The 23,971-nt window shown below is 40.3% G+C and overlaps 1 protein-coding gene across 2 annotated transcripts in view; it reads left to right on the forward strand.

Moving 5' to 3' along the window:
• LOC142596459 (protein mono-ADP-ribosyltransferase PARP8-like) overlaps nucleotides 1–23,971 on the forward strand; it is a 173,497-nt gene that overhangs the window by 110,900 nt on the left and 38,626 nt on the right. For both annotated transcript variants that reach the window (XM_075725567.1, XM_075725566.1), the window contains exons 8-14: nucleotides 7,910–7,970; nucleotides 9,030–9,120; nucleotides 12,650–12,716; nucleotides 14,429–14,554; nucleotides 16,678–17,239; nucleotides 19,549–19,602; nucleotides 19,706–19,801. In XM_075725567.1, coding sequence (XP_075581682.1) covers nucleotides 7,910–7,970; nucleotides 9,030–9,120; nucleotides 12,650–12,716; nucleotides 14,429–14,554; nucleotides 16,678–17,239; nucleotides 19,549–19,602; nucleotides 19,706–19,801 — 1,057 coding nt within the window. The remainder of the gene's footprint in view (nucleotides 1–7,909; nucleotides 7,971–9,029; nucleotides 9,121–12,649; nucleotides 12,717–14,428; nucleotides 14,555–16,677; nucleotides 17,240–19,548; nucleotides 19,603–19,705; nucleotides 19,802–23,971) is intronic.

Below are 23,971 nucleotides of genomic sequence, written 5' to 3' on the forward strand. Positions count from 1 at the left end.
GGCCCTGGTTCATCTTCATCCCTTACTAAACGAACTGATTTCCTCGTGTATTTCTTCTTCTGTATAGGGGCAACTGATACCGGCGCAGGTTGGTTCTCTGGTTTAGCCGCAGTGCCTGCCACTGGGGTTGGAGTGGCTGCAGTACCTGTGGTGGGTGTTGGAGTAGCTGCAGTGCTTGTGGCTGTGGTTGGAGTAGCCACAGTGCTCATGGCTGTGGTTGGAGTAGCCACAGCGCCTGTTGTTTTGTCATCAGATCCAGAGACCCTCTCTTTCCCTTGAGGGTACTGAATAGTGTTGAACAGGGCTCTATAAGCATGGGCCAGTCCCCAGCATGTTGCAATGAGTTGTGTCTCTTTGGAGTTGCCAGGGTGAGAACATACTTCTTCCAAATACTTTACTAGTTCTTCAGGATTCTGCACTTGTTCAGGGGTGAAGTTCCAAAACACTGGAGGTCCCCACTGCCCTAGGTACTTGCGCATACGATCCCACACACCCTGCCACTCATAACTCTCCAGCCTTGGGGTAGATCTCTGCATGATATTCTTAAATTGCTTACTAACCTTTGTCAAAACCAAAACAATATTCCCAAGAAGTATCAATAGAAGTATCTTAACTGCCCAGGGATGTTCAAAATACCGAAAACTTTCTGTAATGAGGGAGGAAGCATTATAGAATAAGGTAATGAAGGTGCCATTCTGTAGTTCCTCCACAACAAACGTCTCCGAGGGAAAGGTATAATTGCTAACTCTCTCCATGAGGTGGTACCCGAAGTACAGTAATGACTTGTGTATAAAACCCAGATACAAAACCATGCTCAAGGTCAGGATTTTGATAAGGAACCTCCCAAGCAAAACATCCTTAATCACTACAGAGCATAGCGCAATGCACAGACCAACACCAAGCTTTAACATGCACAGCCAAGAAAAGAACATGGTACAGATCAGATGAACTAATATCATGACCGGCAACTGTTAAGAGATTCCTTAATACACTCTAGTTAATCTGTTCTTATCTCAAACCCTTCGTGCCCCACGTTGGGCACCAAAAAGGACTGTCGTGGTTTAGTCCCAGCCAGCAACTCAGTACCACGCAGCCGCTCGCTCACTCCCCCTACCCCGATGGGATGGGGGAGAGAATCGGAGGAGTAAGAGTGAGAAACACTCCTGGGTTGAGATAAGAACAGTTTAATAATTGAAATAAAATAAAGTAAAATAATAATAATAACAATATAATAATAATAGTAATAATAATATACAAAGCAAGTGATGCACAATGCAATTGCTCACCACCCGACGACCGATACCCAGACAGTTCCCGAGCAGCGGTCGCTGCTCCCCGGCCAACCCCCCCCAGTTTATATACTGAGCATGACGTCATATGGTATGGAATAGCCCTTTGGTCAGTTTGGATCAACTATTCTGGCTGTGCCCCCTCCCAGTTTCTTGTGCGCCTGGCAGAGCATGGGAAGCTGAAAAAGTCCTTGACTAGCATAAGCAGTACTCAGCAACAACTAAAACCATCAGCATGTTATCAACATTCTTCTCCTACTAAATCCAAAACACAGCACTATGCCTGCTGCTAGGAAGAAAATTAACTCTATCCCAGCTGAAACCAGGACACATTTATGCCTTTAAAAGCAACTCAGAAAAGTATTTATTCCTGTCACCTGAGTAAAGTATATTGTTTTGCTTGCTTCCTTAAGGAATGATTTATTAAAAACATATTTTTACCTTTGATCTCTTGCATGTTTGTAATATCTGTTAACCCCACAGGTAATGACAAAAAAAAAAAAAAAAAAAGGCATCAAAATGAGCATTCCTAGGTTTTATTAGATATTTTCATCTAAGGGGAAATGATGAGATATACAACAGTAGTAGTTCTCCTCCAAATTTGCTGAGCTGCAGGATTAGATTTGATACTATTTCCTCTTCCTACTACTGTAGATTTTGGTCATTTACCTCCATTTTTATTACCGCAATGAATTATGTAAACTGATAATTATCATTATCAGCTGTGTTGAGGCATTGAAAAGCATTATCAGATATGGCATTTGGCCACAAGCTGTATGGCCAAACTACATTTAATGTGTAAGCACTTAAGTACAGAGGGTTTTAAGGATCTATAAGCCCTGAGATTTATATTTTGACTTTATAAATCTTTGATAGTGCTCATCAAGCACAAATGATTAATACAGTGCTGAAAGGAATGGGAAAACTCACCTGATTAAAGGTGGCTCAGAGGCTGGTGCCGTTGGTGGAACTTTGGGTTTTTCGATCACGGGGAGGTTTACACAGCACCAGGCCTGCTGGCGGCTGATGGAGTTCAGCTTTCTCCAAAGGGGAAAAGGATTCTCGCCCATGAGTTGGCGGGACTCACTGAGAGGGCTTTAAACTAGGTTTGAAGGGGGAAGAGGATATAAACGGGCCCACTAGTGAGGAGCCCAGGGGCGGCATGGCAACGTTGGGGGTGAAATCGATAGCCCAGCTCAAGTGCATCTCCACCAATGCACACAGCATGGGCAACAAACAGGAGGAGCTGGAAGCCCTTGTGCAGCAGGATGGCTACGACTTAGTCACCATCACAGAAACATGGTGGGACGACTCTCATGACTGGAGTGCTGCACTGGATGGCTATAAGCTCTTCAGAAGGGATAGGCAGGGAAGGAGAGGCGGTGGGGTGGCTCTGTATGTTAGGGAGTGTTTTGACTGCATAGAGCTCGACAGTGGTGATGACAAGGTCGAGTGCTTATGGGTAAGGATGAGGGGGAAGGCCAGCAAGGCAGATGTTCTGTTGGGAGTCTGCTATAGACCACCCAACCAGGATGTAGAGATAGATGAAGCGTTCTACAAGCGGCTGGCAGAAGTCTCGCAATCGCTAGCCCTTGTTCTCGTGGGGGACTTCAACTTGCCGGACATCTGCTGGAAATACCATACAGCAGAGAGACAGCAGTCTCAAAAGTTCCTAGAGCATGTGGGGGATAACTTTCTGACGCAGCTGGTAAGCGAGCATACCAGGGGAGGTGCCTCGCTTGACCTGCTGTTTACTAACAGAGAAGGGCTTGTGGGAAATGCAGCTACTCAAACCGGTGGGCTTTTGGTATAGCTGCCTTGGAGACGGAGGAAATTAAACAGCTGTCCACCTTGCCCGGTCTCTCGGAGGACCCTTCTGTTGTGGGGTTGCTGAGGGTCGAAGAACAACAGGTGCCGATCGCCACCACAACAGTGCACCGGCGGCAATATCGCACCAACTGAGTGTCACGACCCAAACTGGGCTGCCCAGAGAGGATTGTGGATGTTCTGTGATTCCCTTGGGCTAAATTAAGGTGAAACTACACCAAATGATCGATTAAACACTTTACTGATGGTAAACACCAACGCAAACTTGGAAAGCATAACGGTAGGCAACCCGAACTGGGAAAGCGCAATGATAGGCAATCTGGGTTCTAATACAAATACTTATAAAAGGAAAGGAAAAGGAATAAAGAGGAGAGAGGGAGGCCTCAAGCTGTGTCAGGGGAGGTTTAGATTGGATATCAGGAAAAATTTCTTCACGGAAAGGGTAGTCAAGCATTGGAACAGGCTGCCCAGAGAGGTGGTAGAGTCACCATCCCTGGAAGTGTTCAAAAAACGGGTAAACATGGCACTTTGGGACATGGTTTAGTGGGCATGGTGGTGTTGGGTTGATGGTTGGACTGATGGTCTTAGAGGTCCTTTCCAACCTTAATGATTCCTAGTTTTTACTTTCATTAAAAAATAATGCAGCCACCAAGCCAGGAAACATGAAATTAATTATTACTCTACCCTTAACTGGTTTAGTGGTGGACTTGGTAGTGTTAGGTTAATGGTTGGACTGGATGATCTTAAAGGTCTTTTCCAACCTAAACGATTCTATGATTCTATGATTCTCTTACAGTGGGAGGGACTTTGTTCCCCCAGTCCCTGCCTTGAGGTCCTTCCAGTCGAGAGGTGTGGGAAGAGAGGTTGCCAGTGAAGACCGAGGCAAAAAAGTTGTTGAGGACCTCAGCCTTCTCCTCGTCCATTGGTACCAGTTTGCCAGTCGTGTTCATCAGTGGGGGTACACTTTCTTTGACCTTCCTTTTCTGGCTGACATGCCTGTAGAAGCCCTTTGCGTCTCTTGCCACGTTCAGCTCCAGCTGCACCTTGGCCTTCCTGACCCTACCCCTACACAACTGGGCAATGTCCCTGTACTCTTCCCAGGATACCTGTCCCTGCTTCCACTGCCTGTGCAGTTCCCTCTTGCCCTTTAGTTTGACCAGCAGGCCTCGACCCATCCATGCCGGTCTCTTGCCGTCCTTTCCTGATTTCTTACACGTGGGGATCGAGAGCTCTTGCGCTCTATGGAAAGTGTCCTTAAAGATCTGCCAGCTCTGCTCTGCTCCCTCGTCCCTGAGGGCAGTTTCCCAGGGGGTCCTTCTGACTAACTCCTTGAACAGCTGGCAGGTTGCTTTCCTAAAATTCAGGGTCCTGACTTTACTCTTTGCCTGTCCCATATTCCTCAGGACTGCGAACTGCACCAGTGCATGATCACCGCAGCCCAGGCTGCCTCCAATCTTGACGTCACCGATTAGCTCGCTTGCATTGGTGACCATCAGGTCCAATATCACATCCCCTCTGGTAGGGCTGTCTGTTACCTGGCTTAAGAAGCTATCCTCAGTGCACTCCAGGAGTCTCCTGGATTGCCTGCAGCTCGCTGTGCTACTTTTCCAGCAGATGTTGGGGTGGTTGAAGTCCCCCAGCAGGATGAGAGCCTGTGAGCACGATGCCTCCTGTAGCTGGAGGAAGAAGGTTTCATCAGTAGGCTCCCCTTGATCGGGCGGCCTGTAGTAGACACCAACCACAAGGTTCCCTTTGTTGCCTCTGTCTCTAATTCTTACCCATAAGCTTTCAACCTGCTCGTGGCTATTCTTCAGAGGCAGCTCTTCACAATCTATTCATTTCTTGATGTAGAGGGCAACCCCTCCACCCCTCCTTCCTCGCCTGTCCCTTCTGAACAGCCTGTAGCCATCGATAGCCACACTCCACTCATGGGATTCGTCCCACCAAGTTTCAGTAATGGCAACTAGGTTGTAGCTTTCTAGCAGCATGGTGGCTTCCAGCTCCTCCTGCTTGTTGCCCATGCTGCATGCATTGGTGTAGAGGCACTTCAGCTGGGCTGTTGGCCATGTCACCTTCTTAGAGGAACACCCCTTAATTTCTTTGAGGTATTTCACCGGTGTTTCCCTGCTGCCTCCTATTACCTCAGGAGCCCCTGGCTCCTCTCTGTAAGACGTCAGGTGTGCTCCAGTGTACCCAGAACGTCTCAGAGCAACAGGCTGAGGGCCCTCGCCAGCAGCCCATCCCTCTAACCTTGGCGTGTCATCCCACAGCTTGTCACAGGCAAGCCTGATATTATCCCCCTCCCCCTTCAAGTCTAGTTTAAAGCTTTGTCAATGAGCCCCGCTAGCTCATGAGCAAAGAATGAGATATTCAAGCAAATGAATTAGATAAATGTTTAGTTGCCAAACTGATAACTATGAAATTGAGCATACCTTGATATAGGCTCTCTCAGGCTCCTAAAATTGAAACATTATATGTAACCTTTCAAAAACTTTAATGCATCTAATTTATTCAATCAGCTGTTTCATTAGAAGCATTGTGATTTCCTTGGGCTCACTGTAGTAGAAATTGGCATCTGTGGCTGCTTTTGGCATGTGGAAAACTTTCATACTTCTTCCACTTTGTTGCAGTTGAAAATATTCATAAAATCTTTGAAATTACAAACACAGCATTAAGCATTCAGTTTCATCCCTCTCCTGCAGCTCCACTTCTGTGACTGCAACAAGTCTGTCTGACAGTGACACCCACTAAGATGCATATTTCCTAGACAGTTGACCCTCTTTTAGTAGTCTCCTGCTGTCAGAGAGTCAACTGTACATATAAAAGGGAAATTCCTATACCTGCATGCTTTTCACCACTGCCCTTTGAAATCTGGCCACCAAAGCCATGAGAAAGCCCTCTGGACTGACTGATCCAAACTCTTCACTATCTATTTACATTGCTTATGCATTGATGGACAGAGGACCTCTGGGAGCTTCAAAATCAAGATGTGTTCTTGGAGCCATTGTAGGCAGCAGATCATAAGCTTCAGGTGCTGGAAGAAAACATGATTTCTTCCTCCCTTTCAGCTTGGAGAAGTAAAATTAGAGTCAGTATCATGTGTCTAAAATCCATTTTCTATGATGGTAATGGAGTGGGGGCAAAGGGATTTCAGTGAGTATGGAAATTGCACAGTTGTAACTTATTTTTATCTTATCCTTTCTTCCACTAATATTTCTTTGTTTAGTTAGTTCAGCTATTCTATGTTTCTGTTTAATTTATAAAATTATGCCTGCTCATAGCCTTTTGAATCTCAGTCATGTGAGTAACACCAGCCTGCATTCATAAATATTAATTAGGAGTTCACAGCAATCTGTTCTTTGGATCTTCTGGAAAATTTACAAAAAAATCTGAGGCTACTGTTGTATAGCATAGTGGCTAAGCCATTCAGTAGGTGGATAATTTCATTGTTTCAAAGTCAGTTCTTCAGTGAGCTGTAGGAGGTCAGCGAGCACCTGTATGGCTCTGGGTGAGTGGACTCTGGAGCAGCCATAAGGGTGGCTGGGAAGCCTCCAAGTAATGCAGCCCTGGACAGCTGTTCACCTGCCCTGTGTGTGCCATGTGTGGACGTGTTTGATCTAGAGAGAGACTTTGGGTTTGACCTTACCAGAGAGAACCACTGGGATGCCGAGGTTTGGTGGAAGGGGTTCCCTCCACAAAATTTCACAAGAGGTCAAGGCATTTCCAGTGCAAGCTAGGTCCTACCACGGACTGAGAGGCCACTTTGTTAGGACATAGTTATATTCACAAAAATATTTTTGTATTTCGAAATTACCTTATCAACTTATTTATGCACAACTTCTACTGTGCACCGTCTTCGTCTAGTTTAATAGAAAAACATGGAAGTCATTGTGAGAACAAGCATATAAATGCAGTGTAAAGCAAATACCTAGTGACTAGAAACCAATTTGTGAAAAATTGAGTGATTGCACTTTTACAGAATTGTCCACTGAAGTAATTTAAATGAAAAGGAAAGTATTTTTTTATTTAGGTATATGAATGAGTATTTTCTAGCCCTATTTTTCAGAAGTCTTCAAGTGCATTGGGGGAGGGCGATCAGAATGAGTCAGAAAATAAGAGGCAGAAAAGTCACACTTTAAAAGTAAGATTTCAGACAGCAATGAAACACCTATGAGCATAAGTTAAATCTGCACCTTGGGGATTCCAGCAATACTACACGTAACAGATAAAATAAGGTAAGTATTGCCTTGAGTGCATTACAGGGCAATCTTTATGTTTTGACAAACAAATTCTTGAATGTATGAAGCAATACCACAGGTATAATATGCCACCCTCTAGGCTATGTTGTATTTGTCTTCAATGATTTATCTCAAGCCTCTCCTTAGGTTGCTGGCTGTTAACCTAAAATACTTTTGAAAATTAACTAGGGTTTTCTTTTGTCATAAATAGGAGTAGCATGTGACCATTATTGTTTTCTTGATTTATTTGTGCAGTATGTGAGACAAAAATACATAGCAGCAATGGAGAGAGAATTTGGGGGACTTAGTAGAAAAAAGGATTTAGCCTATTTAAGCAAGACCTACTGAAAGAAGGTTAATGATTCCTAGTTTCAGTGCAGCAGATGGTCACCCACTGGGAATATTGATCCAGTCTATGTAGATGTGTATTTTATCACCATTCTGATTTTACAGACAAGATTATCCTTTATAAAATCTTCTCTGTTATAAGTACTTCTGCGCTGAGGAGTATCTTAAAAAGCTCTAATGTAATGTAATGTAATTCTTTCCTTTCAGGGAATATGGAGCCATTGATGATGTAGATATTGATCTGCATATTGATGTTAGCTTTCTTGATGTAAGTAATCTAATCACAGGATTACATAATGAACATTAATACCCATTTAATTCTGCTACACATCAGACTCTCTAGACAACCACTGAGATGTTCCTTTTTCAGAGGCTTGATCTTCATAAATGGCTGTCACATTATTGATTGCTACTCAGTGGAAAGGTTTCCTTTTCCTTTTATGATCACATTGTTAAAATGTTTTGTAGGCTTTTATTTACTGCATATGTATTTCCTTTCAAACATGCTTTGTGAATGGTAAATGTTTTAACTGATATAAATGAAATACTTTTTTTTTTTTGCTATCCTAGACATTAGTTAGGTGAAAGCACTTCACCAGTCCTGGGGGGAAGACCTTAGCTGGAGCTTTCCTGTGTGCTTCTCAACATCTGCAGCTGATTAGGGAGAGGCTTGAGTGGCAAAGGAGACAGGAAAGTGGTGCTGTCAACTGGCAGCATGGCTTCTGTAACAGTTATGCTGTCATTAACTCCACACTTCCTCACCTCATCTGTGCAGTAACTTCCTGTCCTCTAGATGCAGAATGAAAATTTGTGCTTTTAGGGGCATCATTAGCTTTTGCACAGATATGTCATATTCTCAGGTCAGCATAGCACATAAGTTCTCAGGCTCTTCTAAAATTTAAGAAAATCTGATCATACCTTGAATTATTTTAATCAGTCTTAAGAAGGAGCAAACATTTCTTTTGCCCTATGTTATGGGATGAGTTTCCTTTCCATCTTTATTTGCTCCTTTGCTTCTCAGCTTTGAAGCAGTATCTCTTGATAGATGGGAACATGTCTGCCTGCACTGTACATGTAGTGTTGTGTAGAAACCTGTGCTCAGTTTAAATGAGCATACTCAAGAACTGGAAGCAGTCTAACACTGCTCTTAGGGGCATCAGCAGGCAATAGTTTGTCCTAAGTCTCAAGTTTGAAGTTGGAGTAGATATTCCACAACTGGGTAAATGGATGGATGGTGTTTATAACAGCCCTAAGGTAGACTGACAAAATGCAACAGTTCCTCATGATGGCTAATGGTGTCTGTTGTTTTCTTTTTATCTTGAAATAGGAAGAGATTGCTGTGGCTTGGGATGTAATTCGCACAGAGCCTATAATAGTGCGATTGCACTGTTCACTTACACAGTACTTAAATGGTCCAGGTTAGTCACCTGTGTATTCTTCATGTGCCTTGTATGGTGTCTCGGTCTGAGCCATGCACTAGGTGGTAGATACTCATTCACTGCCAAATCTTTGACCCTGCATGTGCTTAAATCTACTGCTGAGAGCAGTCCTACTGGTTTGAAATTATGCTTACATATATTTGCATGGCTAGGCCCTCAATAATGACGTGGGCATCCAGTTTAAACTTTCATAGGTTGAGTTTTGGAACTTGTTTTCTTGATATCCTTTGAAATCCAGCTGCTTCCCCTAGGAACCAGGGGTTAAGGAATAAAGATCAACAGTTTCTAATATGTGATTTCCTGATTTTGGAAATCAGGGATCATCTTCACAGATGCAGATATCACTGATAAGGTATACATACACAGATCTGTGCAGCACATTAATATGCCCTTTTTTCATGCACTTTCGAAGAATCAGGCCATGATAATTATCTTCCCAGCTTCTGATTTCTGTATGACTGTGTGAGCTCTGGGGATCTTTAAATTTGAATGAGAATTTTAAATGTTATGTTGACATCCTACTCTCTGGTTGTTATGTGACTAAAGCTTCCTCATGAGAGTAAAAATGGTCAAACTCATGAAGAATCAACTGAGACTGAAGATTTGGAAACATTCATATGCAAGAGTCAACTTCAGATATATTTTTACAATGGGAAGTCAGAACTAAGTGTGTAATTTGGATCATAACTTGCCCAGCTTTGGAGACTTCCAGTGCAAGCTGTCAGTTCAGGCTTGTATCTGTGGGAGAATTCTGCCTCTGGAAAATGAATCGATATTTCCAGTCATAATATGTTTAGCAAAATCTGTCCCAATGAGCTATTTTTATAAGATATGTTGTCTGCTGATTCTAACTATAAGCTATATTCTGTTCATTCAAATAAGCATTTAATTACATCAGTCATTATTTTTTTTTTGCCTGACTTTGGTCTTTTTGTCAGTATTTTATTGCTTCAATCTTTTTTGTAAATATGCAGATCTTAAAATATGTATTTGCCATAGCAGGTAGCAGTGTTAGTATTCAGAATATTTCTATCAAAATGTAATTTAAAAAATAAAAAAGTGCAGCAAATAAGAGAGGGTGAAGTGTGAAGAGCAGCGTGCAGTAAGAAATGATCTAGTGAAATGAGAAGTAACAACAAGATATCTTCTGCACCACTGACAAGGTTAAAACGGGAAGCTTAGTTCCCAGTCCTGAAGCTGACTGATTGTTGGGAGTACCTGAGTACCCAGAAAGGCAAGATCAGGGCCAGAGGCAAGTGCTTCACTGCTACTTGTTTTATGAGCTCAGCTGCTGTTGCAGCCATGTTTCTTTATTTACCAGAAAAGGACAATGAGATCCACCATCTTTTGTGTTAACAAAACCCTTTCTCTGTGTATTCCTCTTCCCCCTTAATTATGTTGTTTTGAGACTACTGGGCCATAACTTTATGCTACATATTTTTCTCCTATAGTACTTTCTGTTCATTGATAAAAGAAACAGAAATACAGTATACTCCAAAGCACAATGAGAGGTATACATACCACACTGTAGCTGTTTAATATCCTGATTTTTAGATAGTCATTCTTCTAGTTAATACCTTGTCTCATTATTGTACCTGTGGGCAGTTTCTCCCATGTGCCTTAGAAACCTGTCTTACATTAGGATGAATCAGCCTTTGGAGGTACCAGGCTGTCTCCTCTGGCTGTAGAGCTTAGACAATAATTGTAGTCTAGATGTCAGATTTTAAGATTGCTGATCTAGGTATGATGATTCTTATTGAAAATATTCTCCCCCTACCATGTGTCCTAAATTTGCCAATCTAAAGACATTGCTGCCCCTAATCAAAACATTTATCCTTTTTGAAAAATTCAGCAGTTTGTCTTTAAAAGATGAGATTATTTTTTAATAATAACATTAGAGAAAGGGTATCTACAGTGCTTTGAACTAAGTGAAATTGGATGGCCAGGATATATATATATATTGTATTTTGTTTTTAAAATTAATTTATTAAAGTGAAATTAAAGGATAAACTTTGACATTCTGAATAAAATCTGGCTTTCTGAGAATAATATAGATTATAAAATACTGATTTTCTTTTTCTAATGAAATTTGAACTAACCCCAGATTTTTTGTTTTCATTCCTTTTTATTTTACTATAGTCATGTTGTGGTTTAACCTGGTAGGCAGCTAAACACCACACAGCCGTTTGTTCACTCCTCCCCTCGCCAGTGGGATGGGGGAGAGAATCGGGGGAGGAAAAAAAAAAACCTAGTAAAATTTGTGGGTTGAGATAAAGACATTTTAATAAGTCAGAAAAAGAAGGGAAAATAATAATAATAATAAAAGAATATACAAAATAAGTGATGCACAATGCAATTGCTCACCACCCACCGACCGATACCCAGACAGTTCCCGAGCAGCGATCACTGCTCCCCGGCCAACCCCCCCCAGTTTCTATACTGAGCATGATGTCATATGGTATGGAATGGCCCTTTGGGCAGTTTGGATCAACTATTGTGGCTGTGCCCCCTCCCAGTTTCTTGTGCACCTGGCAGAGCATGGGAAGCTGAAAAGTCCTTGACTAGCATAAGCAGTACTTAGCAACAACTAAACCATCAGTGTGTTATCAGCATTCTTCTCATCCTAAATCCAAAACACAGCACTATGCCTGCTACTAGGAAGAAAATTAACTCTATCCCAGCCAAAACCAGGACAAGTCATTACTTCCTTATGTAATACAAAATATAAAGTCTATTCGTGCTTGTAATATGTGTTGGCTGTTGTTCTGCCTCGAGGACCTGAGACTCTCTCAACAAGTGCTGGATTCCATCTGCCACTTCTATCTAGTAAATGTTATTAAAGGATTTTAGTAGTACCAGGAGCTAATTTCCAGCCTTCACCCCTTACACTTTCAATTTTCTGACAGATGAATATGGATATACCAATGTTAGGATGGGTCTTGAGGAAAATTCAGTGTAATCCTTGGCCGCTGGAATTCATACATCAGGCACTTAGATGATGATTATCAATCTTGTATTAAAACACCCTCAGAAAGAAAACCCATATATTAGTTAATTCAGTTTATTCCACTCTGGATTTTCTTCATAGTCACAGGAACTGTAGTGTGTAAAGACTACTTACTTGGAAGAAAGTTTAAGAGATTAGATGAGATGGATTACCAGTCCAGATACATTTAATCTGATGCTGCTCTCTAGTACTTCCATAATATAAAAAAAAAAACAAGATACATTTATGTAATTAAAATTAGTGGGAAGAGATACATTTTGGGCAATTCAATTTCTAAAATACTTATTTGTAAAATTACAAATTATATTGTCTAATATTCCAGAAAGGATGGTTCATTTCTTCATGGACTTAGATGACATGTCTGCTTTCACCATTGCTTCAATTGCATTGCCTATAGTAAAGGTCCAGATAGAATAGGTTCCTTAAATATGACTTGTATGGTCATGAGTTCTTGATTATTGCTTTAAGTTCATATATCAACAATATGTCCTTTTTCCATAGTGCCAACTGTGGATGTATTTCAGATCTCTACTAAGGAAAGATTTGGGCTGGGACATCAGCTGAAAAAGTAAGTCTGGAAAAGTGTAAACCCCTGTTTTTAAGTAAATATTACACTCTCTTAGTTCCCAGACCATGTCAAGTAGGATAAAATTCACAGGTTGTCAGGTTAGTTGGATCAAAGTGTTTTGAACTTGTTTTTCTCTAAATAAAAAAATAAGAGGTTTTGCCTTTTTAAGTTCAATTTTGACAGTTGTTGGAGAGAACTTGATTTGTGCTGCCTGCCAGGGTTTTCTGTCACTTTACTGCCATTTAGGAAGTAAGCTACAAAAGTTCAAAAAGACTGTAGCTAGGAGTCTTCAATTTCATGCTTTTGTTTACATTGTGAAGCCTCTGGAGCAGGAATCTTTTTTAGCATCATGCATACCCTAAGGGGGCTATGCTTTCATGGTGGCCTCTAGGATGTATCACAGTAATTAGGCCATCCATGTTTTGAGGACAAGAGGGAAGAACAGTGGAAAAAATTAACAGTTTCATGTGTTCACGGTACAATTCAATTTAATAACATTTTGCTGAGTCATATGCTTGTGTATGTGTAATAAAGTGACAAGAATATAGGCTTTAATATCTGACCCTTACAACAGTAAGAATCCCTTAAGAAAAAAAATCTTTTGTTGTTTGGTGTTTAAAGACATTCAGTGCAGCATTTTCGTAATCATACAAATGAAGCAATGTTATTAAAATCTCTATGGTACATGACTTTGAAGAAAAAAAAATAAAAAGCTCCCCAGGCATGAAAAGTCTCTTAAAACAGTTCAGTACTTACACTGTCTCTGATTTGAGCACTGGGTAATTACCAAAGGTTCCCATAAGACATTTTCAGGTACATATCTGCATAATTCACAGTTGACCGGAAGTCAGAATACCTATGAACTCTTTGGCCCCTCATGGCTGTGAGCCATGGATATTCATCTTTGAAGAGCTGGAAAAATTTTTATATAGTCCATACCAACTTCCACTTTGACTTTATCACTCATAGACCCCCACTGCTAGATTAGAGTCACAGAGTAATTTGGCTTAGAAGGGACTGCTGGAGGTCACCTAGTGCAACCTCCTGCTCCAAGTAATGCTGACTTCAAAGTTAAATTAGTTCACTTCAGGGCCTCAGGCAGCTGAGCTGTGTAAATCTCCAGCCTTTGTGGGCAACCTGTTGTACTTAACCACTCTTCTGTGGATGCCTTTTCTTTATAGCCTTTATGGTTTTTAGTTTTACTTGCTACAACTTGTGACCACTGCCTTTTGCTGTGCATCTCTGGGAAGTGTCTGGCTCTGTCTTCTCTGTAAATCCCTTTGGGTAGTGTAATATTCAACATCCCTACCTTCATGTTTGTGCTTTAGGAGAATATGCTCCTACCTGAGCAGTGTGGGTGCTGTAGCATACCTCTGTAGTCACTGGAGAGACAGATGCCCATAGCTGAATAGAATGCCTTTGAATCAGTTTGTCTCTAGATCTCCATGAGAGGCATAATTATATAAGTCTTGCAGCGGTTGTTTACACAGACTGTATTCTCAATAAGAGTTCCATGTGAATTAGTTTTATGTGGGGAAAAAAAGCATTTTTGAGTAGCTGAAGCACCCAATCGTCAGTCCACATATGTGACGGAGAAACTCTGTCTGAGGACATTGCATCATGTTGCCTACATGGTGAACTGAGAGACCCTAGTATTAAAGTGAGTATGTCTTGGCTAGGATAAGAAAATCTTTTTCTTTCTTAATTTGCAGAATCATGCAGACATTTGTTACACAACAGTGGAAGAACAGCAAAGAGAAATCTAATTGTACTCACAATAAGAAGGCGTTTGACAAAAAGGTGAAATCCCCTCTGCACATCTTTTCTACATTGCGCAGGTAATAGCAAGGAAAATGAGCTGTTACCACCATATCCTGTTAAAAACCCACAGCAGACTTCACAAGGTGAAATATTGACTTTTCTACACTGAGAAGTGTTCTATTTATATCTTTCTTCATGGGTTTCCAGTCCTTGCCTTGCATGGCATCAAAAGCAAAATGAGTACAATTGCAACTTCTAAGACTATTTGAAGGCAGAGCATTTCAGTGCCCTGCTCTCTGAAACAGCCATAATTCATCTAGAATTAGAAATAATTCATTTTATATTACTTTACTTGGTTGTATTTGTATCTTTACTAGCTTGGTAGCATTTGACTGTTACTTGAATAGCAAGAATATATATAAAAAATATATATTATAGGGGTTTTTATATATAGATATAAAAAATTGTGGTTGTCTAGCTGTTCTTTCCACAGCTGTGTATATCTTTAATTTTTTAAAACTAGAATGGTCATTAATGAAAGACTGATCTTTAGAGCTGCTGAGCACCCACCCCTCTCCACTGTTTGAGAACATGAATGTTCACCACTTCTGAAATGCAGGCACAGAATTTCAAAGAACAAAGGCATTAAAAGCATAAGTAGTAGTTTGTGAATAGTTAATTTGAATTCATTATGACTTCTGCCAGTTACTCATACTCTTTAAAAAGTGTCTGTAAAATCAGGCTGATTTTACCTCTTTCAAGAATGTGAATATTTACTCTAGTGTGTTTTCCTGCTTATGAAGGGTTGACAGATCACCCCTTCTGTACATTTGAATTGAATGCTTCTTTGAACATTCCTTCTTTTTGATGAATTTTGCCATTCTAAATTCCATGTATAAAAAAGAGAGGGAGTACAGTAATCACACACATTGAAGAAGGGAGGAATGTCTTTGACATAACAAAAGATTATTTGTTTTTTCAAAGGTAGAAGAGGAAGACAGTGTTTTAAGTAGAAAGCTTACCCATTCCCTACCATGCCATGCGCCATTGCCTAGCGCAGGCTGTAACTTGGGGTTTGGTTTTATTCAGAAAGGGCATACAAAAGCCAGCCCGATCTTTCTCCTCTTGATTTGGCTGCTGCTGCGGTGCCTGTCCAAAGACCGCTCAGCCGAAACACAGGGACCCCCTCTCTCTCCCTAGAGCACCATTCCTACCTCCTGTCTGCCCAAGGGTGGTAATGAGCCAACTGCAACAGAGAGTCAGCAACCTCCACGTGAATTTTCCACTGTCACCACTTGCTAACAGGGTGGTGAAACCTGTCAGCCTCTCCCCTTGGGGTTTCACATCTTTTCTATTTGATCAAAGCCCAAAAAATACTCCAAAGATTAGGGTTGCTTGTAAAGCATAGAAAAATGATTCAGCATACCTGATACTGGTTCTTGCTTTACAAGGACAGGTGAATGTGAACCTTACAGAAATGTCACAGTTCATGTGAATGTTGTTTCATAAAAACCTTTTGTTCTTTACTTTCTGCATTCATAATTTAGGTCCCTCACATTCTCATTTCTAGTGTTACAGAGCTAGAATTTGTCTAAAACAGGAGAGAAGGGCATCAAATTGTCTTCCACAAAGCACCCAGATTATTGTGATGTTTTTAAAAAAATGTTCATTTCAGCTGAATTAAATTTGATTTACTGCCTGCAAGTTTCACTGCTCATTATATCTTCCATTGGATCTGGACATAGAATTTGTTATGCTGTGTCCAGAAGACAATAACTTTAATGGGATCATGCCATGATGATTACACAGGAAAGATAGATTTTGATAAGAAAAATGTGATATAATCTTGTGTGAAATATGTGTTTTTCATTTCAAAGATAATCTCCTGAATAAATGGTTTGAGACATAGGGACCTTTACAAAGAGCTGTAAGGATATAGTTCTAACTCGTCTTAAGTAGTTAGTCATCTTTTCAATGGATGGGTTTCTGTATAAATAAGAGTAAGATGTCTGTTTGGTATTGGGAAATTAGTCCTACATACAATTGCTCATTTTTTTTTAATGTTGGGCTGTGTTTATCACTAGTCAAATACATAAAGATAGGTGGTACTTAAAAATTTGTACATATGTCTGGATTTACTTGTTTGATTTGCACAAGATGATTATTTTCCAACTATGTCTTCCCCTTCTTTATTTTTAAGGTCGCCAAGTTATCCTCCACCTGGCTGTGGTAAAAATAAATCAAAACTGAAGTCAGAACAGGATGGGATCTCCAAAACTCACAAGCTACTGAGAAGGACTTACTCTAACACAGTTAAGGCAGAGGATATGTGTGCCACAAAATCTCACAGAACCTTTGGCCGCTCATTATTGAGTGACCCTAGGGCTGAACAGACAATAGCTATTAAATCACACAAACTGTTGAACCATTCTTGCTCTGCAGCTGTCAAGCAGGAGTGCATCACTTTAAAGCCCCATAAGCTATTAAGTAGGTCGTGTTCTGGGGACCCTCGATGTGAGCACAACAGCACCTTGAAGCCCCACAAACTTTTAAGCAGGTCCTACTCCAGTAATCTTAGAATGGAAGAATTGGATGGATTGAAGAATCACAAATTACTCAGCAAGACTTACTCCAATGCCCCTAAATCATCCAAAATGGAGCCTTTCAAAGAGTCCACCATAGCAGAGGGCAGGAGTCTCTCTCTTACCTCAGGACTTATTGGTATCTTAGCACCATCTTCATCATCACCTTCACAAGCTGCTGTGCGTAATATTTTTTTTTTATTCTGCTCATTTTCCTCCTATTATTTTCCAAATGTACTATTATGCTTATTATGCAAAGGCATTAATACTTAGGACATATGTTAGTGAATATATTGGATATATTGAATATATTGGAAGACAAGAGCAACGGAGTCAGCTTTTTAAGGAGGATTTAAACAACTGTGCATGCACGTATATTTAAGTTATAAAACCAGAATTTGCTTAAGTCAAGACAGAGATTTTGCATCTCACATTGAATACAGCTCAATGTACAGCTGCTGGCCATGGGAAAAGTTCAATCATCCACTTCCTTCCCTGCCTCTTTTCTTGCTGCAGGAAGAAGGGAGAGTGTGAGCTTCTGTGCTGCAAAATTGACTTGGTCACACAGATCTTTTCTCATTTCCCTGTTTGCTTCATGGGGGAAGCAACCGTCCATCGGCTCATTCGGGTGCCAAGTCACCTCTCCTTCTGGTCTTTTCAGCTGTGATCATCATCATCATACTGGAAGGAATGCAGTCATGATTCAGCTCACCTCTTACGCATTTGTGCTTTGTGAAAGGTTTAACCTTCAAACATGACGGTCGCAGCTGGAGGTCGGGGAAGGAATTAGGCCCACACTGGCCCCCTTTCTTTCCCCAGAGACATGATTGACTGGGAAAACAAAGGGTAGCACATATTCTTAAATTTAAGAAAGAGCTCTCAAAATTAATTCTTCTGCCCCTGCCTTTTAAAAGATGGCTTTTATACTTCAGAGGAAAGAGTGGGTCTGTTTGTGCTCTTTCAAGGCACCGGTCTGTTTTCTGTGTTAGACATGGGGAGAGACACTTAGGAGACCATCCTCTCCACTCCCTTAGCCTGGCGGTACCTTGATGTTCTCAGTGTGCAAAAGCTGATTCTTGCTTGAAATATCATACATATATTCAAAATAGTGTATTCTGAATAATGAAGTTACATTGAGTGTGTTATGTCTCATGGTAAATTAGTTTAATAAGCTGTGAGCTATACTCATCAAATCTAAAAGCAGTGATATACTATCATAAAATCATTTGTATACATGCTGTGTGGTTGGTCCCTGTAATGTGCACAGCAAAATTAATTTAAGGTGAGCCAATAGATGTTTTACTTGTCACAGTTCAGAGATTCAATTTTTTCTGAATCGGCAAAGGATGTCTTAACTTAGCAGACTTTTCTCTCCTGAAGCTAATATAAAATGTCTCATTGGTTTTGATAAGATAATGAAGAGTTGACTAAGTGGTTTCATTACTGAAGTTATCAGCTGATATGGAAAGAATGCAAGCCCTGCTTGACAGTCTATAAAAACTACCAGTAATTTATTGCTATAATGCATTTACTTTGAGGGAAAATCGTCACATACATGGTCAGGTGCAGTTTGACTGATGTTAGCAGAAGGGCATCAAGAGTCTATTTCACATTTTACATGCAGGCACCAGATGGGTAACCTGGGTGCCTAACTGCTATTTGAAGTCAGTGGAATGTGGAAGCGATGAATCAGGACCCTAACTTCTCTTCAGTTCTCAGCTTAAATACTTGAATCTCATATATGAATACAATTAGGAGGATTATTTCCCAGGAGAAAAAAGGGAAAAGTTTCCCAAATAAGCAGTCAGAGAAATTAAAGGAAATAAGACTATAAACAAAAACAAAACCCAAAAAAGCTGTAAATGGAGCTGATCTGACTCTTATTCAAAACAAGGGCTGATTGAGATAGATATCTGCCAAGACGGAATTTTGTACCTTACTGACTCCTCTAACAAAAGTTCCTTCTAATTTATTTGTTGTATGTTGAAATAAAAAGGCAGAAAGAATCTGAGTGGGATCTGAGCACAGAGGTCTGTCAGTGTGGTGCTCACAGAAGTGAGATCTTAGTAAATATATAAAAGAAAAAGATTTTCAGCTGTTCTGAGAGTTACATTAGTCATTCAAGCCTAAGCATATAGCCCATATTTGGACAGACAATACGCAGTTAAAATTTAAAGGAAGTTACCAAATGCCAGTTTATTAGAATGGAGTGAAGGCACTGTTTTTTCCATTTGAGATTAAAGGTTTTGGGATGCTGAGATACAAAACCTTATCAGATTTAAGAACTAAAACTAAATGCTAAAAATCTACCCCACACTCAGCAAACAGTAAAAGGATTGATTATTTGTAATGGTTGGTTTATGCAAATGAGAGATATTTTTAGATGCAAATATTGTTTAACATATTTGCACACAAAAAATACAAATGTTTTACCATATCCTTATAATTAGTCTACCAACACTGAAGTTGCCTGAACTTTTTCCTTGCAGCAAAATTATGGTGCAAAATGCATTCTGGTACGAGACTGCGGCTTTCTTGTGCAGGTAGGATGTCATATCTTACCCATTTATGAAACACTGTGGAGCATGAGCTGACTGTTAATTATTTTTAAGCAGATGTTGTTTTTCTCATTTTCATTGTTCTCAGACTATTGAATTTGCTGAGCAGCGGATACCAGTATTGAATGAATACTGTGTAGTTTGTGACGAACCCCATGTATTCCAGAATGGCCCTATGCTGAGGGTAAGTGGTGTGCTTGCTAGGATAAACAATGCATTTTCTAATGCCTTAAATAGCAATGGACAATACAAACCTGTTATAAAGCTATTGAATTATTTCAGACGTGTTTCATCCTAATATCCTTTTAAGATGCAAAAATGTAATGCATATTAACTAGATTTTAATGTAAATTTGAAAAAAATGTATTGCAAGCAAGGGAGATGGAAAGCAGGCTTGTATAATAATCATAGAAACATAAAGGAGGGTTGTATTTCACTGAACACTATTGTGCTAGAGTAGTCATAACCGGATAAGCTAGAAGTGGTGCATTAGAGTGCTTTCCCAGTCCTCTGGCACTCTTTTAAAAGCTTAGGGTCACCTCAATCCTTTAGCTCCTATCAAGCCATGACTAGGGTATTCAGATATGCAGGTGTTAATGCTACAAGGTCATGAAGTTCTTCTGACACTCTTTTGCTCATGGGCCACTGGAATGAACCATCCTCCATAATGTGATAAAAAAGGCAGTAGAAGGAGATGCTCTGTGAAGTGTCTGATCTAGCAGTGACCTAGTCCAGGGGCACTGTTGTGGTTCAGTATGCCCAAGGACTGGCCAGTTACACAGCTCTTCCTTCCTTACATTCCTGTATAACTGGGAACCAAGAATTTTGCATGCTGACTGTTGCACCCTCTCATGCTGCTGGTGAATGCATAGTAAAAAAGAATATGATTGGTCATGAAAGACACACCCTGCCTGGAGCTACTGGATCACTGCAGCTTTGTAAAAGAGTATATAGGAGAATAAAATTCTTACTTTTAGGACTGACCTTGCAGTTTAGAAACCTTCTTGTTTCACCTGTCCTGAATCCTATGGAAACCTGAGTAACCTTAAAATATTAAAGCCATGGAAAACTGTTTAATATCAGTGTGTGAATGGTCTGACACCTCATCTGCAAATTTCTCCACAGTGTGGTGATCAACTACACATAAGATGAGGCAGACATCATTATGATAGTTCCATGGAACTAAATTCAGGAAAGTTATTGCTTACATGGTAGCAGAAGTCACTTCAGTGTCATCCCCGGTGACACTCAGTGAATGCACTGCTATGCATATTACCTGTGACAGGATGAGATAAGACAAACTGAATAATATGGGAAGTTAGGATAATATAATTATTTAAATTATTGGGTTTTAACTCTTGTCCATAGGACAAAGCAAACAGTAGAATTTATTCCTGCTCACATGACGAACTATTAAAATAAAACAGAATGGAAAGTCATCTGCTCTAAAGTAAAAAATTGTAATTCTACTTGCTTTCCCACCTCAGAGATCAAAATCCCTCAGAATGACTTTCCTCTGTCTTCAGCTTAAAGAGGGGTCATTTTAGCCATCCGTTTGAGAGTTTGTCAGTGCTTCAAAACAGAGGAAAGTGCAAACATGCTTGCCACTGTTGTGGTTTAGCCCCAGTTGGCAACCAAGCACCACGCAGCTGCTCACTCACCCTCCCCCCCCCGGTGGGATGGGGGAGAGAATTGGAAGGGCAAAAGTAAGAAAGCTCGTGGGTTGAGACAAGAACAGTTTAATAACTGAAATAAAATAATAAAAAAACAATAATAATAGTAATAAAAATTGTAATGAAAAGGAGAACAATGAGAGAGAGAAACAAAACCCAGGGAAAAAAAAAACCCAAGTGATGCAATTGCTCACCACCTGCCAACCAATGCCCAGCCAGTTCCCGAGCAGCGATTGCTGCTCCCCGGCCAACCCCCCCCAGTTTCTATACTGAGCATGATGCCATATGGTATGGAATGGCCCTTTGGGCAGTTTGGATCAACTATTCTGGCTGTGCCCCCTCCCAGCTTCTTGTGCCCCTGGCAGAGCATGGGAAGCAGAAAAGTCCTTGACTAGCATAAGCAGTACTGAGCAACAACTAAACCATCAGTGTGTTATCAGCATTCTTCTCATCCTAAATCCAAAACACAGCACTGTGCCTGCTACTAGGAAGAAAATTAACTCTATCCCAGCTGAAACCAGAACAGTGACTGTCGTGGTTTAACCCATCAGGCAGCTAAACACCACACAGCCGTTCACTCGCTCCCCCTCCCCAGTGGGATAAGGGAGAGAATCGGAAAAAAGGTAAAACTCATGGGTTGAGATAAAGACAATTTAATAGGACAGAAAAGGAAGGGGAAATAATAATAATGATAAAAGAATATACAAAGCAAGTGATGCACAATGCAATTGCCCACCACCTGCTGACCAATGCCCAGCCAGTTCCCGAGCAGGGGCCGTGCCCCCCCAACCAACTCCTCCCATTTTTTTTTCAGCGTGATGTCATATGGTATGGAATATCCCTTTGGTCAGTTGGGGTCAGCTGTCCTGGTTGTGTCTTTTTAAATGTATTTAGGCTTGCTTTTCTGGTATTTAATGGAGTTTTACGCAATTGCAAAGAAGCCATATTCATTGATGCCAGTAAGGAATTTGATTCTGTAATCCTCCAGTATGTCAGCCTGACACCTTTCCTCAACTATAGTGTAGTTTAATTAATTGTCTTGAAATGCAGTTTAAAAAATTCAACAAATGCCATCACACAATAATTACATTCTTTTAATATTGTAAACTCCCATACCTGGGTGTAATTTTTTGTGCTGTTTATTAATGACTTGCATAATTCTGATGTCTCATCCTCAGGACAGCTGAAGATAGCAAGTGAAATGGTGAGATAAAGCTTTTCCTTTCTGCAGATTTGCTCTACAGGCTATGTTTTTATCTTAGTTATACTGTATCTTTAAATCAGTCTCTCTCAGCACAAGCTTTCTTCTCAGTATTGTGTGGTCTGGTTTTAATATCTATTTCAATTTATTTTGCTTTCTTAAAATCTTGACATCTTCTTTCCCATAAGATAAGAGCAACTCGATGACAAGAAGATGTATCTTTTTGTATAGCTTAATTTAGACACTAGATCCATATGGCAGACATACCATTGTATGGAAGATGTCTGTTGCAGAACAGCTGCATAACACAATTGCATACATTTGGCTTTATGCTCTTGGATGCCTGTCTTTCTCCAGAGCCCACAGTACTAATCTAATCATGCAAATCATAGAATAGTTTGGGTTGGAAGGGACCTTTAAAGGTCATCTAGTCCAACCCCCCTTCAATGAAATGTTCCCTGCTGGTTCAGGGATCCTGTTGCACACAGGAATCTTTGGAGATTGTTAGGCTATCTTAGTCACTTATTGAGGGTGAATAAAGAGGCTCTCTTAATGACTTACTGAAGAGGAATAAAGACAAAATTCTTAGATTTCTCTTGGGAATTTCTTTACAGAACAAAGTATGGATCTTTCAGGATAACCAATTTTCTTTTGAGCTCCAAAAGTTCCCTGAAATACAGAAGACCAGAATTGCAGATACAGTCCCTGTGTGTACTCTACAAGTGCGTGTGTAGATAAAAATACATTATGTAGATGGGGTAACTTCAAAACACTCACAAACCTAATGCTTTCACAAGGAACTGCAGCTGTATTACTGTGAAGGGGAAGGACAAAGGTTCTCTGGAATGGAAGAAGTCGTCTTAGAAAAGTACTATAATGCATCATGAAGCTGTAACACTCTTCTTTATAAAGGTCCATGGTCCATTACTTCATTCCATCCCCTTTTTAAAAAAGCCAGTAAAGTAGGTGATGCTTTTCTGTAGGTATTCACACCTTTCCCGTATGAGATGAGAATGAATGTAATTTCTCATCATAGCATGTTTCTTTAGTATTTATTTCAAGAGCACAGTGAGATCTAATGATTATTTACAGTGCACCCAAAGTTATAAAAGCTAAATTGGATGTTTAGAGATACACACTTATATAGAATGCCACGGAAAACTGCAAATTCCCTGAAATCACTGCATGGCATGATTTGCAGTCTTTCTGCAAAGCACGGAAAATTCAATGAATACATGGATCCTAAGAAGAAAAAGTATTATTTAACCTCTTGAATAGCATAGGCCATACTATTTCATGCAGTTATTCCTAACAGTGATCAGAATCCTACGTATTTCACTTTTCATAAAAGGATTAGGAAACATCTTTGAAATCATTAGCGAGCATTGGGACTGCAGCCTTTATATCCAAACTGCTACTTTTTCTCATGTAAAGAATCACAGAGAAAGAGGCTGCATCCTCCCGCAAGGCAATCTGTGCT

Source organism: Pelecanus crispus, chromosome W (genome assembly GCF_030463565.1).
Source record: "Pelecanus crispus isolate bPelCri1 chromosome W, bPelCri1.pri, whole genome shotgun sequence".
NCBI lineage: Eukaryota > Metazoa > Chordata > Aves > Pelecaniformes > Pelecanidae > Pelecanus > Pelecanus crispus.